The following is a 19,324-nucleotide window of genomic DNA, read 5'->3' on the forward strand; positions in this document are numbered from 1 at the left end:
ACACGAGACACATGCCTTCAGCTTTGCAGGCCCTTGAGTTCCTGCCAATTTAACAAGTCAGCCAACTGGAGAAGAAAACTGATATGTTGCAATATTCATTAACTATTTATGTTTCGCAAAGTACAGAAGCACAACAGCATTTTAGAGTTCATCTGAACATCATGTTTAAGTAAACTTTATAATTAGCAAATAAGCTGCTCTTAAAATTAAGCCACATTCTTTTTGTTAGAGCTTGTACAGACATATAATGGTTAATCCCCCTCCCCCATTTCTTTTCCATACAAGTCATTTTTTTGGAAAGAATCCAAGGTTTGGCAGAAAGCAATTTACACATATTTAAAACATGAGTTTTCTTTTCTGCTGGCTTGCTTTGCCAGACTGGGTGTGTGCCCTTCAGAAACAGTGAAATGTTATAATAATAGTGGGATAAAGCCATGCGGGTGGGGTGAGCTCTTGCCTAGCATGACATTTAATGTTGTTTTTGTTGTGCTTTCACATTGTTACACTTGTTAAGAGTTGCAGTAGAATGTTACTCTGACTCTTTCAGTACTTTCTGCTAAGAATGTCAAGGCCGTAAATTATTCAAGTAAAAATGAACTACTAGTTTTCCTCTTGTTTACTGTAATATATTTTAAGAGCAAGTAATCCCTAAATTTTAAAAAGGCACAGTGAGTGCCTAATTGATTATGCCTGGGAATAGTTCCATTTTTGATTGCCCCATTTTTTCTGGCTAGAAATCTACAACTCCTAGACACCATGACATCGTATGAATTTCCACCACAAAAAGTCCTCCCCCCACCTCCACTGACAGTGGACAGCTATGGTTTATTATTTTCCTGGAGTTAGTATGATGCCTTCAACAGTTACACTGGGCATGATTTAGATCCTTTCATTTTTTATGTCTTCCAGATTTTTTTATATCAAGCCTGCATATCATGCAGGTTTTTGCATAGAAATAATGAAGTGAAATCTGGACTTTCTGTTCAGAGCAGATGTGCAGAGACTTAAAAATCAAATACCACAAGGGTTCCATTATTACTGTGCTATATGTGGAGCCAAATAACTGTCTGGTTTGATCAAAACATTTACTCTCTTATGATTGAGGAACACTTTTTTTTTAATTGCTGAAGCTCATTGGTGTCTTGGTTTTTCAATAATGTTATATTATGTATGGAATTAATAGTGTAAGAGAGAAAATGGCCTGGTTTAGACAGTCATTCCAGGTTTCATATACCATGGTTTATGAAGCTGGGAACTAGAACAGGGCCAAGCACTCCTCCTTTCCCCTCTCCTACTGCATGCCAGCTTCAGCACAAAGATCCCGGCTTCCATTAAGCCAGAATCCTCTGTTGACACCAATGAAAGAACTCTGGCATAATGTCAGTTAACATACCAGAAAGATAAGCCAGGACTTCTTGACTTGAAAGAATTTACTCATGTGTCAAATTCCATGTGTCAGTGTCCCAGTTTTTCCAATGCATTAAGTTACAGATTTTCCTGAAGCTGGAAATTCTCCAGAATAAATGAGGGATTTTTTTAAGCATAATTCATAATATTCTAACAGTGCAATCCTATGAGTGTTTACTCCTACTACATTCAGTGGGGCTTAATTGTGGATAATAGAATTGCAACCTAAATCTGCTTACTAGAATGCCATTTGTTGTGCTGGTACCTTCGCAGTGGAAAACACCCATGATGATTATATCACTCTTTAAAGCAGATTTGGCAGTTTGGGATGTTGTTAAACTCGAAAATAAAGATAGAACACTGAAATATATTTTCTCCTTATTCTTGTAACCACATCAGTTCAGCACCTGCTATTTTATAGGGGATTCGTTTTATTGTCAAGTGAAGCACGTTCTCTGACTATTTTCATAATTAACTGCATCTCATAGTTTCTTCTTGAATGATTCCCTGAGTGCCTGTTGAAACTCCCACACACACACACAGAGTTGTATTCAAATAATCATTTCTTTCCAGTTTTGTGGCTGTTATAGAAAAATAAAATGTTGACATGCTTAAATTAGCATTGCAGCTTTGAATGGCTATGGCTTGGATCCAAATATGCACTAACGCAGGAGTGAGGAACCTCCTTCAGCCTAAGGGTTGAATTCAATTTCAGAGAAGCTCTTGGGCAAGCAAAGAGCTGGCCAAAGGCAAAAGATGTGGGGCTAAAATACCAAACATAACAGCATATTTTAGCTTATAGCTCTTACTGCCTGTGACTAAACCTAAGGAGAGGCATTTCAGCCTTTTAGAATGGGGGAAAACATGCAAAGGTGCAAAGCTACCAAATGATTGGTGACCAGGGGAAAGGGGGTGTGGCCATCTAGAGAATCCTGGAGGGACGGATTTGGGCCACACACCTGAGGTTCGTCGCTGCCATACTAAGGGAAGGAATTCTAGCAGTGGTGCTGTTGCTTTTTATTTTATTTCATTTTAAGACAGGTAATTATTTGGTAATTACATGAACTTGTGTGCAAGAGCTAGTGCAAGACGTTGAGTAGTGTTGTGCAAGAGATTTTGCCATGCTTTGGGCTAGCATGCATCTTAGGATGTGCAATACCTTGTGTAAGAGTGTGTTCAGCACCTCACACAAATGGTAGCGCATCCTTGGATTTCCTTTCTCTTTTCTCATGGAAGGAACTTGCTTTAGGTGAAATAAACCCCTTCTACATGCAGAAAAGGCCTTCCACTCATTGAAGGACACCTCATACATTTCAATTAATTAATGTCTTCATAAAGGAATTTTGAAATGAAGAATTATTCTGTATGGTATTGCTCCCTCCTTTAAGCTGAGTAGTCTGTTTAAAGCCGGGGGGGGGGGGGGGGATATTAGCTTTTGTTTCTAAACCTTTCCACTCTGATATTTGGCTTTGTTCAAGGGTTGGCGACTGCTGCCTTTTTTTACATCAGTTATCTACAACTTCACCAAACACAAGAAATCCTAGCATGCAGTACACTGGAACCTTTGATTAATGTGAAACGTTTGCTAACATAGGTGAGTTAGTCTCGCTGTGCTTTGAGCAAGCTGTGTGTACAATGTCTACAGCTTAATTTTAAAGGAAGACCTTTGTATGTGTGATATTTTTATTGATGGTGCTGAAAAATGAGAAGAGATAGACCCACCCTGATGATAGTCATAAGTATTTGCCTAGACAGCTTCATGGGTTCGGTAAGATATGTTTAAAATATGTGTCAGTAATCATTTTTAAAAGCATACATTTGCAAAAGCATCTCTTTTAACTGATGTCCATTATACCAATCCACCAAGCAGTGTGCTGAAGTTATACAGTGATAAATAGGATATTGCGGCTTCAGGATAGAGAATGGCGACTCAAAGGTTTCAGTATGAACCAGATGAAAACACTGAGTGAGGTTACTCACAGTTACTTCTTAGTTTGGATTTGGGTGGCTTTTGCATATCCCCAAGAAAATGTAAAGCTTCAGTGTATCAAATAATAAAATTAAGCTGAAGGGCCTCTCCTTTGGTCCAATGCGCCTGCGTTGGAATGACTACTGATCAAAGGAAACCAAATGCATAAAATACAAATGTGTGGCTTCCTTATCAGCCCAGTTTATCAAAGAAGATGGCTTTTGGGGGACATAGATGTATTAGAGGTCTGGATCTAATTAGTCTTTGAATGTCTGCATAGTATTGTGGAGTTTGCTGTGAGCAGTCTCTCATTGGGAGAAAAATAAAAAAAAACTCCAAAAAAAATCAAAAAAACTCCAAAAAAAACTCCAAAAAAAATAAAAAAACTCCAAACCTAATCTTCCAACTGACAGTTTACATTAGCAAAGCATTTTAAAATGTGGAAGCCTAGTCTGCAATTGATTACAATTCTTGAAACATTTATACCCCCAACAGAAAGCTGGCCAATTAGCAAGAACCTTGGGCAGTTAAAAATGAAAAAAGATCCTATTGGAGACTGCTCTGTGTGATTTACTTCACCGTAGCCTACATTAGCCAGCTCCCATGGATCAATGCAGATATAGACCTGATTCGTACAACACAACAACCCACAGTAGGTTGTCAGCCTTGTTTGTTTCAAGGTGGCTTGTTGTGACATCTGAACCTGGCACAGTTTCCTCAGCATGGATTGTTACCCATGCACAAGCCACCCTGAGAACCCAGGGGCTTGTTGTTGGGTTGTTCAAGGTGGTTTGTTTTCAGAGTAGCTTGTCGTGACGTGCAAACCCAGCAGAGTGGCTTGTGCATGGCTTGTTGGAAAAGGCTACAGAGCCACCTGGCAAGGCGGAGAAAAACCTGGTCGCTCCACACAATCTCACTAATGATATCTGCTCTCTATTCTGTCTTGAAATTACACTAATCAATTTACTCCTCCACTTCATCACCTCCCTAGACAGTGACAGGGGGATTTACACATATCTAACATTTTTTTCTACCTTTGGGGAGATTTGCACAAATTCACAGTAACTACTGCACTTATTTGTAGTTACTGCAAATAAGCACAGTAGTTACTTCGCTTTAGAGAATTTGCACAAATCTCCCCCAATGTTTCTTTTAAGTTAAATTTCCTTGAAGGTTAAAAAAAAAAATCCCATTAAATATGCACAAATCTCCCCGAAGGTGGGAAAAATCTACAAAATGCTCTATTCTGCTAATGAGCACATTTGCACTCATTAGCAGAGTAGGCTCCTTATCTCCCAGCTGTGTTTAGATGATAGACTCACTTCCCATAGGCTTGCACACCTTATGATGTTTCAAACCACGGTTAAGAGATACGCTCTCACCAGGTTAATGATTGACAATTCTTGTTTTTGATCCTTGTAAATTCCATATACATTTGCGGTGGTGGAGAAACTGATTCAGTTTTCCCAAATCTTAACCTACTGTGCATCCTGTTATTGCAAACTGTGTTTTTCTTCAGTATGAATACGTTGCATGTGAGGAGTTTTAAAAATGCATGTTAGCTTTTCTGTTTATAACATGTTAATATCTTTGGAGGAGCATACTTTTTCATCTTGATTTATTATGTAAAATATATTTTATTTCTCTTACTCATAAGTACGGGGAATGAAAACATTTCTGAATGTTTTACATCTTGAGAAAATGGCTCTGCTGCAATTTCTTTTAAGTTGCTGTCAAGAACTAAGTTGAAGACCTTTTTAGCATGACAGTGTGAGAGCCTGTTAAAGCCAATCCAGATGAGCTTGCCCAGTTATAATCCATTGCTGTCTAGTCTAATAAAGATTTGGCCTTCGTGTTAAAAATATATATATATACCTGGGCCACAGTCCAGAGTGTTCTTTTAGGTATATGTAAGGATTTATACATGCCCAGTGTGGTTTACTTGCTTCAAACAGCAGTTTCTGTTGCCGTATTGCAAATGTCTGTAAAACTTTCATCAAGATTAAGAAATAGGTTGCCAGTAAAAGCTGCTGTTCAAAGGACAAATGACAAGCATCCTGCTGGCCATGCAAAGATAGTTGTGCAGCTTTTGGATTATGGCCCTGGAACAAAAATGGGAAATCTCTATCTCTTTTCTGGTAAGTGTTTCCCAAATGATGAGCTGCAGAAAATATGTTTCCTGGCTGCCCATAATGACTGTTTTGAGGACATGTAGCCTATGCAGCTAAGGAAGTGGCAATCAAGGCAGGGGACTGGAACTAACAGCTCCTAATCAAAGATATCCCACTGAAATACCCTCTTACTTAAAAGGGGATGGTGCGAGAACTACTAAGTTGTGGGTTATGAAAATTCCACTATAAATGTCATTGATTCTTTGTGAATGTTGAGAGAAATTGGGAGAGCATTAATGCTTGAGGGAAATTTAAAGTAATCCAAGGCACCCTAATAAGTCATTGGGGAAAAGTTGAGGCTAAATCTCAGAAGCCTTCTAAAACAGGTGAGGAACATGTCATGCTTGATCAGACCAAGGGTCTATCTAGTCCAACATTCTGTTCACACAGTGGTCAACCAGCTGCTTGTGGGAAATCCACAAGAAAGACGTGAATGCAACAGCACCATCCTGCTCGTGTTCTCCAGCAACTGGTGTACAGAGCGTACTGCTTCTAGTACTGGCAGTAGCATATAGACATCAAGACTAATAGCCATTGATAGCCTTATCCTCTAAGAATTTGTCTAATCCCCTTTTAAAACTATCCAAAGTGGTGACCATCACTACACCTTTTGGTAGCAAATCCCATAGTTTAACTATGCACTGTCTGAAGAAGGACTTCCTTTTATCTGTCCTGAATCTTCTACCACTCAACGTCATGTTATGTGACACATCCAGTTGTAGGCAGGTGTCTAGCCCCACTGCACACCACTTGCAGAATTTTCAGGCAGCAATTGTGTGAAGAGATCCTGAGAGCAATGTTAATTGGACAATAACATCCCTCTCAGTAGTAGTTATATTTAACAAGTATAACTGCCCCAAAAGTGCTTTAGAGGTCAGAGTCCCCAAGAGTTCAACTTGCCTGTACCAAACCACTGATTATAAGCGACCTCTAGTTTGCAGAGGGAAACCCTGTTGTATCAGCATTCACTATTAGCATTGTGCTAGAAGTCACTTACTCTAATGCTACATCAACGGTGTAAACTATTCCCCAACAGATACTGCTTGTTCCATCCACCTTATGTCACAATTATTGGCCCCAAAAAGAGGTTATGGTGGCTGCTAAAGCTTCCCAGCAGTTACTCATAAGACTGGAGGTTTTGGAAATGCCACAGCTTTTTAAAGATGTCCAGATAGTCAACCCTTTTGTACCTTATGACGTAAGTATTTTGATATGGGCTTTTGGACTAAGAATGGAGCGGCCGTGTTGAATACTGCCGACTGAATATTGTTACACTGTGCCTTTTTATTTCTGCAAACAAAAACGGTGGGTAATAATCAAAAGTTGTTAACATTTAAAATGCGTCTATTTATCGCCATGTGAGAGTTGTGACCTAATTGATCTTTAAAACAAAAGCGCACTATAACTTTTAACATTTGAAAGTGTCAGCATCTTAAATCTTAGGGGAGTAATGCATCAGCTTGCAGATTAGCTAGCACTGCCTAGGTGACCTGTGACATAAACCAGAACTGGAGATTACGGGCAGAGTGGAATCCTTTGAACTGTCTGAATGTGAAATATGGCCTCTTCATCATCATCACATCATCACCACTAATAGGCCATCTTTTACTGATATCTCATAATTAGTAGCTTCTGATTTTCATCTTATTGGGTGACTATTTAGATGTTAGTGCGTTTTAAGACCAGTCCTGGTCCATTAAGGCTGTGATCCTAAGCACATTTTTCTAGAAAGTAAGTTTCATTTACCTTAGTAGGATTTACATATCTCTGTGGTCTGGAGATTAGGAATGTGGTATCTAAATTTAGTCTCTGCTTCAAGGGTCAGATTTGAGGGAAAGGAGTTGGAAGCGGGGGTGAAGAGTAGTCTTAAGGTACACTTCCAGAATAGAACCAGCCCAAAAGTGAATGAAGACACTTATTTTAGTGATATGTAGTTCTGCATACCAAACAAGCATATAACTGTTCATCTGAAAAAAAATTCATCAGGTTTTTCAGTTTGTTCAGACAAAGTCATATCAGTTCATATCTAAAATTAACTATGGCTTCCAGACAAGAAAATTATTGATGAATCATACAGGCTCAAAAAGAGTTCAGATTAAGACTGTAATTCTATCCGTTTGTAGGAGTGAGGCCCATTGAACTTGGTGGGACTGATTGTTGGTTACCTGGGCATTTTGAGAGTAAAAGGAATGAGGGAGAACATTGTCCACAATACTGACTTGGTTCTCTCATAACACTAACCCATGGTTTATTTAACCCATTGATTGTTGAATTCTGAGTTGTCGTGATGTACGAACCCAGCCATGCTAACCACAAACAGCCCAGCAAAAGAACCCATGGTTTGTTGTTGGGTTGTGAACTCTGCGTTGTTTAAACCATCAGTTGTCGTTATGTGTGAACCAGAACAGTGGGTTGTTCACCAGGCTACAGAAGCAGCGGGCAAGAGTGGTAAAAAAAAACCCAGCTGCTCAACATGCCAGTTCTGCAGTGCCACAATGGCATTGGGACGCAGGGAGTGAGCGGGCAAAGGGGAGTAGGAGAACACAACCCAGGGACTGAGAAAATAAACCACAGTTTGTTCAATCATCTGCCAGGAAAACCCTGGATAGTGCAATAAACCATTGACTCTACATTCCTGCTTTTATTTAAGAGCACATGCTTTCAGTGCAGAAAGCTTCAGATTCAATTTCTGACAATTCCTTTAATTCCAGTTAAAAGAGTCTCAGCAGGGCTAGGAAAGAGTTGCTGCTTACCAGAAGAGACAATGCTGGACTAGATGGCCCAATAGCAGTATGGCAGCTGAGACAACCTTACATAAAGCTGATCTCATGCAATTTGTTTTTCCACTGCAGGGTAGATAAAAATTGATGATTAAAAAAATCCAAGAATTGATTTTTTTAAATTTAAATCAGAAGTTTTTATTTAAATCAGATTTTTTAAAGCTTACATTGGATTTTTTGAAATGTAATTTGGATTAAAAAAAACAATAAAATGCTAAATTTCTTATTTAAAAAATAACATACTCAAATTATGTCTCATCATAAATATACCAAGGGAGCAATCCTATGACTGCTAGTCAGCAGCTAGATGGCCATGGGATATCTGGTTTTCCGGGAACCAACTTCGGAGTCCGCACTCGGAAGTCGTTTCCCTGAGAACCAACCTCCCACACTTCCACACTGCCTGAGAGGCAGCGTGGAACAGCCCTGTGCTCCATGCTCGCAAGAGGAGCACGGAGCAGCCAAAATGGGGCGTTCCCAGAGGGCGTTCTGGGGCAGGGAGGGCAGAAATGCCTTTACAACACATCCAATGTGTCTTCCGGCAGCCTCCCCCCACACCCGCTCTGCCCTCCCATGGCTAGACAGCTGCAATCGGCTGTCTAGCCGAAAATTCAGGGCAGGAGAAGCGCGGAGGGAACAATCCCTTCCATGTTTCTCCTGCCCTGCATTGGATAGGCAGTCGCCTCCGAGTTCAGAGTCAGCCGCTTATCTGCATAGGATTGCACCCTAAAGCTACAGTTATAGTCCTATAAAAATGAATTCATGGCTCTGTCACTCACACACACGGGTAGAAAATTCAGTCAAATATGGGCATTCATTTTAGCTTTTCATCATGAAAATTACAATATAGCAGACTGGATAAAAATCAATGATTTTAATGGATTTTTAAAAATTTAAATTGGATTAATAAATTATTTTTTTTTAATATAAAGATGAAGTTTCTCTAAAAAAAACAACTAGGTTAATATTACCTAATTTTGATGTAAACATGTTAGCTGCACAGTTAATCTCTAAACTCAATCAGTGCCTCTACCAGATAAATTGAGTTAAAGTTGGTCTTCCTATGGAAATGAAGAACCTATATGATCATTTCTCATATATGAGTATTGACACTAAATAAAAAAACATAGAAATTTCATGAAAATAAACTATTCTAATTTTCCCAGTAACTACCAAAACTTACTTCAACCTACGTATCACTTTTTAGACAAAATTGTCCAGTATCCATCTGCCTGTATTCCCATACTTAGGCTGCAATCCTATAACCATTTGCCTGGGAGTAAGCCCCATTGAACTCAATGAAACTTAGAAATAAGTAGACATATATTGGATTGTACTGTTAACCTCAAACTGTTGTGCATACTTGACATAAGAAAGACCCTGTATGGGAATATTTTAAAGACATTCCCTCTATAGGTAAAAAATAAAGCAAGCAAAATATATACAGTGAGACAAAGAAATGCAAATCCTGCTTGGAACAATGACAGTATAAATAACACTCTAGTTGTGAATTAACATCATTTAGTGGTCAGTTTTGCACAATTGTTCAAGAAATCTGTGAAAAAATGTCAGTGGGAAACTTGATTTAAATAATTGATGGAGGGTGCAATCCTATCAGGATAGGCAGCTGCCTCCGAACTTGGAGGTGACCGCCTATCCATTGCAGGGCAGGAGCAGCGTGGAGGGGATCTTCTCCTCTGTGCTTCAGCCATCCTGCATTCATGGCTAGACAGCCGATTCCGGCTGTCTAGCTGCAGGAAGTCAGAGTGGGGGTGGGGGTGGAGGCCGGACAACACATAGGAAGCGTCAGAAAGGCACTGCCACCCTCCCTACCCCAGCCCGCCCCAGGAACACCCCATTTTCTGTGCTCTTATGAGCTCGGTGCATGAGGCCGATCCGCGCTGCCTAAAAGGCAGCGTGGGAGGGAGTGAAAGTTGGATCTCAGGGAACCGACCCATCCTATTGCCATCTAGCCACTGACTAGCGGCCATAGGGTTCCACCCTAAATTAACCTTTTTTTCTTGCTGATTTGTCATGATTTAAATCAGTGATTTAAATTGCCTTGATTTAAATCAGGCCACCCTGTTCCATTGTAAAAGACAGTTTATACATGAACCCTGGAAGTCCGAGCTCAAATCAAGCTTACCAACAAACACACTGAGGCCTCAATCCTATGCTGGCTGGGAATGCTGGGAATTGTAGGACTTTTTTTTGTCTACACATGCATAGGATTGCACTCTGAGAAGCTTAGGCAAAGTCTGCCTTTCCACCTTCCCTATTTTTGGAAGCAAAGTCATAATAAAAGGGAAAGGAAGGTGACATTGTTTGCAAAACAAATCTAAACAAGAGATTCTAAAACTTTAGAAAGAGTATTAATCTATATTCAATCAGAAATGCTGAATGATGCATCGCAACTATATTTTCTAAAGTCTTGCAAAGAAAACAGTGTATGATATAAATTGCTAATAATGATAAAATGTTTTACCACATGATAGCAGGAAGAAGAAAGAAGTAAATCAAGGGTTATCTGCTGGGACCAGCCCTTGTTTTATAAATAGACCTAAAGATTTCAGATACGTACTTTTGATATATTATTTCAAATGTAGTATTAGTAATGTATGTCAGGAAGATTAATGTTACAGGTTTTCCACATGTTTTTGTGCATCCGCACTGTTAGGCTGCTTTTAACTCTCATTGATTTAAAAAGTCAATGGGAGTTCAGCAGCCTGACGATGCAGCTCTGACGATTTTATGGCAGCCGTCCGCAACTCTTATGATGCCCTCCAGATGTTTCGAACTGCAACTCCCATCGGCCCCAGCCAGCACAGCCAATGATCAGGCATTTTAGGAGCTGCCATCCAAAACATCTAGAGGGCACTATGTTGGGAAGGCTACCTTATGGCTCCTGAGAACTATGAGTGCAAGAAAGTTCATGGAAGGGGATGCTCTTTCATCTCATCCTCCCCCTTCACCACCGCACCAAATTCTCCAGAAGGTATGGAATCCTCCTGAACAGTGTAAAATAAGGCACACAGGGCCACTGTGGTGATTCCCCCTGCCCACCGCCAGCAGTCCCCCACACCCCATCCTGAGCTATGCAGGGAGGTCCTTTGACCCTCTAGATAACAGGTGCAGGGCCTCAGGTCCGGAGGGGGGGCAACTTTGGCCTCCAGGATACCCCAGATGGCCATGCCTCCCCCCTTTCTTGCAACCACCAATTGTTTGGTGGTTTCCCAGCTTTTGTAAATTTCCTCCCCTCTCGCCCATATCAAAAGGATGAAATGCCTCTCCTAAGGCTTCATAACTGGCGGTAAGAGCTTTAAGCTAAAGTAAGCTGTAAAAAAATACAGATGTAAATGTATTTTTTTAACATTTCTTTTCCTGAGTGCTTTGACTCATCAGTGGACAACACTGTTGCAAGAGAAATTTTAAAGCTGTTATCGTAGATACACCAACTAGAGAGTAAATCTATTTAGGCTCATTGCAAGTTACTTGCAGACTAAGTATGCACAAGCTTGGACTGTAAGTCTTGTTTTATTAACTGGACACTTCATTGTATTGATAGAAATTTCAAAGTTTAGAGCAGTTCAGTGAGAACTTCCCATATCATCTTTCCTTTTCTGAATATTAAATTATAGTTTAATTTCTTTGTCCTCAAAACACTAAAAAAGGAAGCCTTTGGGGGGGTGTACATACATATACACACGCACACACACACCATATATAATTTTAACACTTTCATAATGGAGTTTCCATGACTTTCAGTCAGTATGGGGTGCCAAAGCGACTTTGAAAAAGTATTCTCAAGTATGAACATCTACCAGCACACTATAACTCAGCTTCAATTTTGGCAGTCAGGTTGCCTGAGTGGCAAGTTTATTATATTGTGGGTGTCCTTATCTAAAATAAATGTTCCAAACATTGCTTCTGCTAAAAGTCTTATTTTTCTGAAAAATAGATAATAAGCAATGACAGGAATGTCTAGGCTCCCTTCATATTTTCTCTGGGATTGCCATAAAAATGTCTCGTCATAAGGCACAAAGAAAAAGATGACAAGAACTAAATAATATATTTTCCACTGCAAGAGATTTTTTCAGACGTGGAAAATAGAACATGCTACTATGTTTCTTAAATCTTTGCTTGGTGCTTATATTTTATAATTTCTGCTGTTTTAATTTAATTGTTTATACTGTTGTGATTTTGTTTTTTATGCTTAAGTGTATTTATACTGAAGACTGAGGTATACTTTTTAAAAACTGAAACAAATGTTAGAATATTTGGTGAAAATAATTGGTTCACTTACAAGACTATAATTTTCTTCCTTTATAGTCATCATAAAGGCCAAATAGGTTAGAGAATCAAGGAGGACTGTTTCTGTCCCCTATAAAGAATCCGTCTTCAAGTGCTTTAAGTGTTGGCTTTGAGTGTTTGTACCTGGTGTTGGGCCAGAAACACAAGTCAAGGATTGTGATGGTGTACAGGCCACCCTGCTGCCCATCAGTCTCCCTGCCAGAGCTGGTCTTGGATGTGGTATTGAAACCCCCCAGGACACTTGTCTTGGGGGATTTCAACATCCATGTGGAAGTCTCATTAGGAGGGCCTGCTTGGGACTTCATGGCTCTCATAATGACCATGGGGCTATTTCATTATGTCATCAGTCCAACACATTCTGTAGGACACACTGTAGACCTGACTGAGCAGGAGGTTGATGGTCTGGAACATGGAGTGGGGGGTGAGTTCTCTGTAAACCCATTGTCATAGTCAGATGACTTCCTGGTGAAGTTTATATTGATACTAGCTTTCCTTCTTCTGCAGAGCTGGTGGATCCATTAAGTTGCTCTGCCCTTGGAGAAATATGGAATCTGATAGATACTTAAATGCCGTAGGGGAATTTCCTGTTAATATGGCTGGTCCTGTTGACACATCTAAGCCCTGGTCTTACCATAGAATGGCTAGATCATGGGCCGCATGTAGGCCTTGGCCTCTCCTGGCCTGCAGAGCCATGGGGACCACAGCCCTGCTCATCAAATCTGTTGACACAATCACTCCCAACCCCCCTCTCCAGCCTTATAACACCCAGCCATTTCCCTGGTTTACCAGAGAGTTGGGAACCATGAAACAAGCAGGGTGATGCCTAAAACGCAGATGGCATAAGTCTTTTAATGACTATGACTGGACACTAATAAGAGCACATTAGTGTGCTTATTTTATGGCAGCAAAGGTGGAAATTTGCTCTTACTTTTCCACCATCATTGCAACCTCAGGTGGACATCCAGCAGACTTTTTTGAGTGTTGAAGGAACAATTTTTCTAGACCCTGGGAATTATGTGTTGGAACCCTTGGATGCCCATGACAAACCCTATTCATTCTGACTTGATGTCATCATTGATACAGCCAGTTATTGATACATTGATACCAGATCACTGTCTAGTCTGGTTATATAGGATCAGTTTCAGTTGATGCAGCCTGAGGATATGGGCAAGGTGCTTGGAGAGGTTTGTCCGCCCACTTGTATAATTGCCCCTTGCCCCAAATGCCTTGCTCTGAGGGGGCCGTTCCTCAGAGTGAGGCATTGTGCTCAAGGTGGCCCTAATGATTGCTTGACACTAGGCACAGCCTCTAGGGCCACCTTGCCCACAATGCCTTGAGGTTCCAATAGGCATCTGATTGGCCATTGTGGAAAACAGGATGCTAGACTAGATAGGTCTTTGGTTTGATCCAGCTGGCCTCTTCTTAGATTCTTCTCACTGTGCTACACCAGCTTTTTTATACTATGTGCTTCTTATGGATTTATAAAGCTTAAGTTTCAGTTTTCCAATCAAGGCAAAGAAAAGGCTCATGCCACGGGTGTCAATTTTCACCTCCTTCTGCATGCAGTCCGTCTGCAAAGTGCATGTCCAGAGCAGTTTCAAGTGATTTCTGGAAGATTTAGCAGCTGGCTACTTTCCTTTTGCTACATTGGAATATCCAATATAAGGAATACCGACAGCTTCCACAAATACTGGCTCCAAACTGTTGGCAGACTTGCACCACCGTGGGCAGCGGTGGTGGACATTTTGAGCATTTGGTTCTGTTTCTATTCCATACATAATATGCCATTGGATTTTGCTGCACACACAAAGGGGCCTGCTAAATGTGAGCAAAAGGAACCTAAATATCATTAGACGCAAAATTCTCACAGACTCAAATCATGAAAGAGGGATGGGCCACAAAGTTCCATGGCCTTCCATTGCACCCTCTTTTCTTCCACCATCTGTCCCTGTCATTGGACTAAAGAAAGTTGAGTCATAGAAGAGGAGTGTCCTTCAGTAATTCACAGTGAGTTTCAGAGGATTTTAATTGACTGGAGGCCTGCAACCAACCTTTTAGATGGTTGTTTCCAATCATTTTGGGAACTTCAGCCTTCCACACCTTGGAAACTCCTGGCCATATATATCTCTTTTCTCTTCCTATTTTCTTTCCTAGTTTTCTTTTCCCTCTGAGACTACTCTCTCTGGTCTTCTTTCTCTCTTGTTTTTCTGGACCATTCCCATGTTCTAATCCTCCTCTCTTAGACCCCTCCTGGCATGCTGCTTTCCCTTCTTGAGTGGTCTCTTTGCCTAGGTCTTCTGCCTATCCCAACCCCTTTAGGAATTGAGAAACACAGTCAAAAGCCCTTCTCTGACTGTCCACTCCTGTTACAGTCAGGCGGCTGAGCTAATCACCACCACAAAATCCCTTAGTGTTCATTTCAACTTGGGATGAAATGTATAGACCACCACAGCGATCTGTCCAATATATCTCTGTTTCAGTTGGTCTTCCTAAAGCAGGGGTGCAGAACCACAGGCTCATGGGCGAAATCCAGCCCTCCTGAGTTCCCCAGATAGCCACATCCCTTTTCCCTGACCACCAATCATTTGGTGGTTTCCCAGCTCTTGTGCAGTTTTTCCCCATTCTAAAAGGTTGAAATGCCTCTCCTAAGGCTTAGGTACTGGCTGTAAGAGCTTTAAGTTAAAATATGCTGGTAATTTGCCCCCCTTTGGCCTTCAGTACCTCCCACCACTGAGATGCAGCTCCCAAGAACTTCTCTGAAATGGAATTCAGCCCTCAGGCTGAAAGAGGTTCTGCACCCTTGTCCTAAATGCATTTGATAGGTTCACATAATTCCTTTAGCCTTAATGCTGGAACTTATACTGCTGAAGTCAAAAGGAAATATTTGAATTTTCAAGAAAACCCATCCCATTTCCAGTACAACAGACAGACAAATGTCCCTGTGAGTGTCTCACAGTCCATTGCTTTTCTTTTTGTATAGTGGCATCTCAATGCTTTTGAGAATTGGCTAGTCAAGATCAATCCGTGATTGTCAACGAGGTCAGTCTATAAAAGACATACCGTATTCCTGCCCCCAAATTTCAGCAGTTTGTTTCAGCGACACTTTTGCATGTGACAGTTATTAGAGCACCAGTCTATGTGAGCAAGCCCATTGGGCCCAGCGGTAGACTGCTTGACAAATGGCCAGGGTTCAGAGTCTTTCCATGAATAATGACTTAGCTTTGTCAGTTGTTTTGGCCTCTGCTGTACAGTTATACGTTTCCAGAACAGATGGAGCAGCTCTCATCTGCCATTCTCTGTCTTTTGAACTTCCTGTTCAGTGGTATGGTTCTCATCAACACTGATTCTGCAGAGAGCACCTACTTTTTATAAGCTGAAATATCTTGAGGTTTTTTTCCCCCTTAGCCAGGAGCAAAAGAGTGGAATATTTCTCTAACAAGACCCAAATGTTAAAAAGTATTGTTGTTCAGTTGAAAGTTTGTAACCAGGATATGATATTTTAATTGCTGGCAATTAAAGGTTGGAAAAACAGGGTTTGATTTCACTGCTCGAAGTTTTGATTTTTGTTTAATTGCTGTGAAATTGTTTTCCGATGATAGTATGACAGGAGCAACCCTGAGCAGGTTGGAGGAGGTTGTGTGGTCAAATCAGGCTTCTGTGTTGACGTGGCAACTACCCTCTATACAGCAATGGAATGTCACCTGCATCTACATGAAGAGTAAGCCAAACTACAACTGGGACTGCATTAGCCAACAGAAAGGAGCTGAGGACGCTGGATACAACACACCCATAACAGCAGCCTAGAACACTTATGCAAGCAGGATACTATTTATGGTGCTGGGCAGCAGGAGCCGCACAATCAAAGGCTGTACTTATTTTTCTGACTGCTGACCAGTGGCTTTGGGTTGCTATACATGCAGATGGGTCTCACTAGGTTGTGCTGAACACTGTTTCCACTCCTTGAAACCCCAGGAGGAAATGTATCATTAAGGCTCATGTTGTTCTCCTCCCACATTCTAGTTGGAGTCTGCTTCTTTGCTCTTTGATAATCCCTTTACAGTGTAGTCAAATAATGTTAAACAGGCCTCCTTAACTTTGAAAACAAAATTGTATCTTTTTTTTTTAACTTTGGTATGTAGGAAGCTTCTGAAGCACAAGAGTTCGTCCTTAGAGAGAGGATGGGAAAGTGCCTACTTCGAGGGCTTTGCTATGTAAAACTCTTAAGGGGCATTAGAAACTAAGCAAGAAACCAGATCAGCCTTCCCCAAACTGGTGGCTTCCAGATGTCTTGGACTACAACTCCCATTAGCCCCAGCTAGCATGGTCAATGGTCAGGAATTACGGGCATTGTAATCCAAAACATCTGGGGAGCACTACCCCTAAACTGGATAAAAAATGCACATCTCAAAATTTCTGTGCCAAAGAGATATAAAATATTTTGAAGCTGAATACTGATTATTCAGGGAAAGTTGGAAAACAATAATTCAATGACAAATTCTCCACTCTTGAAAAAGGAATTTTGATATTAATATTGAAAACTACAAAACTTTCATTTTGATACTTATGTATTTTCTATACCACCCAAAACTCTCTGGATGGTTCACAAATATGAAAACCATAAAATGCAACGTGATAAAACATAATGTAAAACCTTTAAAAGTTAAAAACAGAATAAAATGTTTTGAGAGTTTTCTTCCCCTAATGTTTACACTTAACATTAACTGATGGGGTGAAGGAACTGCTTGAACCATAAATGCAGTGGTTTAAAAGAAAGATAACTATTTTTGAAAAATCACAATAGCATTTGACATGTCATTACAGTATCCATGCTCCCTGTATGATTGCCTGGTGCTAATGCTAGCCTTGTGCTAGCAGTGTGTGTGTAGCAATTTAAAAGTCTCTACAACCCTTACGTTCCTTTCTGTTTGCAATAGAAGTCTGCAAACAATGTAATTCCCTGATCTTAATAACTTGGAAATATATCCCATTGATCTTGATTTACTTTACCTCCAGAAAGGGACAGTTCTCACAGCCTTCATTTAGGCTTATTTAAAACCCAGCTTTTTCTCTGTCATCATCTCTTGATTGTGGTCAAGTCCATATGCCGTCTGTATTCCCGTATATTAGAATTTAATTTGGCAGTTATGTGCAAACTATTGATGCAACTACTCACAGACATTATGGAGCCCGTTGGCATGCCTGAGCATAAGCACATGATTGGTTGACGTGGACTGCTTAAGGCTAGGTTGTCAAAAGGAAAAGTCAGCTCGATTGGAAATAGGTCCAAATAAAATACCTGTGGGGTGCTGGCCCTGGCCAGCAGTGCTAGCACTGGAAATGACCATGTCAGTTGGCCAACTCACATGGTTCCTCTTTATAGATGTTAGGTGCATCTACTGTACCGCTATAGTAATGTATGAATTCTGCCTAAATATATTTAGTATATGGGTACAAGCTAAGGAATGTCTGTTTAACGTCCTTCAGCTGCATGGTGCATATTTAAAATGTATTGTGTTCAGTAGGTATACTTTAAGTGAGTAAGCCTTGGTCAGTGACAGAAGACTGCCCTCAGAGTCAAAGATTTTATCAACAGCAATATGAAAACAAAAATGCTCCAGTTATGACTTTAATGAAGAGCAGCATTTTAATCATTTGAGTTGGAGTGGCAGATGCTGTTAATTTGCGTATGAGCGTCTGTGATCTTTCCCACAGTGTAAAATTAGCCAATTACTTGTCTGGTGAATCAGTCAGTCCCTTTGTTCACTGTGAAGAAGTGAATACACTAGCTATTTTAACTCGGGCTCAGGCTTCCCCTTTTGCTGGGTTTCCCCCAGCAGATCTTTGGAGATGAATCTGCTCATGAAATAAAGCCACTTTTTATGCTTTTCCAGTACACATGGAGTATTTGCCAAAGAAGTATCTGTGAACGTACACTGAGACAACATCACCCTATTTCCCCAATTTCCTGTTCTGAATAGCTAAAACTAACGATAAACTGTAGTAGTGCTCAAGGTAGGAAGAATTCTCTGCCAGAACCTATTTATCACTTCACTGGCTTTGTACCATTAACATCCGTCTGAAATTAAATGAGAGGGTTATAAGGAGAGTTTTCTCTTCTCTCTTCCTTTAGGCCTGCCAGCGATAGTGTCTTGTTTAAAGATTAAAATAGATGCTCAGTGTTTAGCCACTAGATTTTCCCATCAGTGTGAAAAGGCAGTGGAGAGGCTATCTAACTTTGACTCGGGTGCTTGCTGCTGCTTAGTTAATATTAACACCAGTCTGTCCTTTCAGGGGCGGGAGGGAATGGGGCCTTTAGCCAGTTATTTGGCATTTAAGTAAACACATCTCGTTGGGAGTTTTTAAATGATTTCCACAATATCCCCCACATGAATGCAGTTATCTTAACATTTTCATATCTGTTTTGAACCTAGCTTCCTGTCTGGGTTGGTTTTTGTTGGTTTCTGTCTGGAAAACCAACAAAACAATGCTTTCAAATAATCTGGAGGTACTTGATTAGAGACAAAGGCAAAGACCTTTTACATTTTAATTATTACTATATTATTTTCATATATGAATTATGTGTGTGTGTTGATATTACATGAATATGAAAATATTAATATAGTAATTTCCCTTTCAAAAATCCAAATAATTAAACTAGTATTGAGCACTGTACAACGTTTTTGCAT

The 19,324-nt window shown here is 40.4% G+C and overlaps 1 protein-coding gene across 4 annotated transcripts in view; it reads left to right on the plus strand.

The window, feature by feature from the left end:
* Positions 1–19,324, plus strand: part of SCFD2 (sec1 family domain containing 2) — a 252,196-nt gene that overhangs the window by 115,554 nt on the left and 117,318 nt on the right. The window contains exon 6 of one of the 4 annotated variants that reach the window (XM_084856762.1): positions 2,886–19,324. This exon is cut by the window's right edge and continues 12,301 nt beyond it. The exons of 2 other annotated variants lie outside the window; for them this stretch is intronic. In XM_084856762.1, coding sequence (XP_084712888.1) covers positions 2,886–3,001 — 116 coding nt within the window. In that variant the 3' untranslated portion in view covers positions 3,002–19,324. One more of the 4 variants, XM_084856759.1, reaches the window with a different exon arrangement.

Source organism: Heloderma suspectum, chromosome 5 (assembly GCF_057233095.1).
Source record: "Heloderma suspectum isolate Gila_16-S chromosome 5, 16-S_ref, whole genome shotgun sequence".
In the NCBI taxonomy this organism is placed as follows: domain Eukaryota; kingdom Metazoa; phylum Chordata; class Lepidosauria; order Squamata; family Helodermatidae; genus Heloderma; species Heloderma suspectum.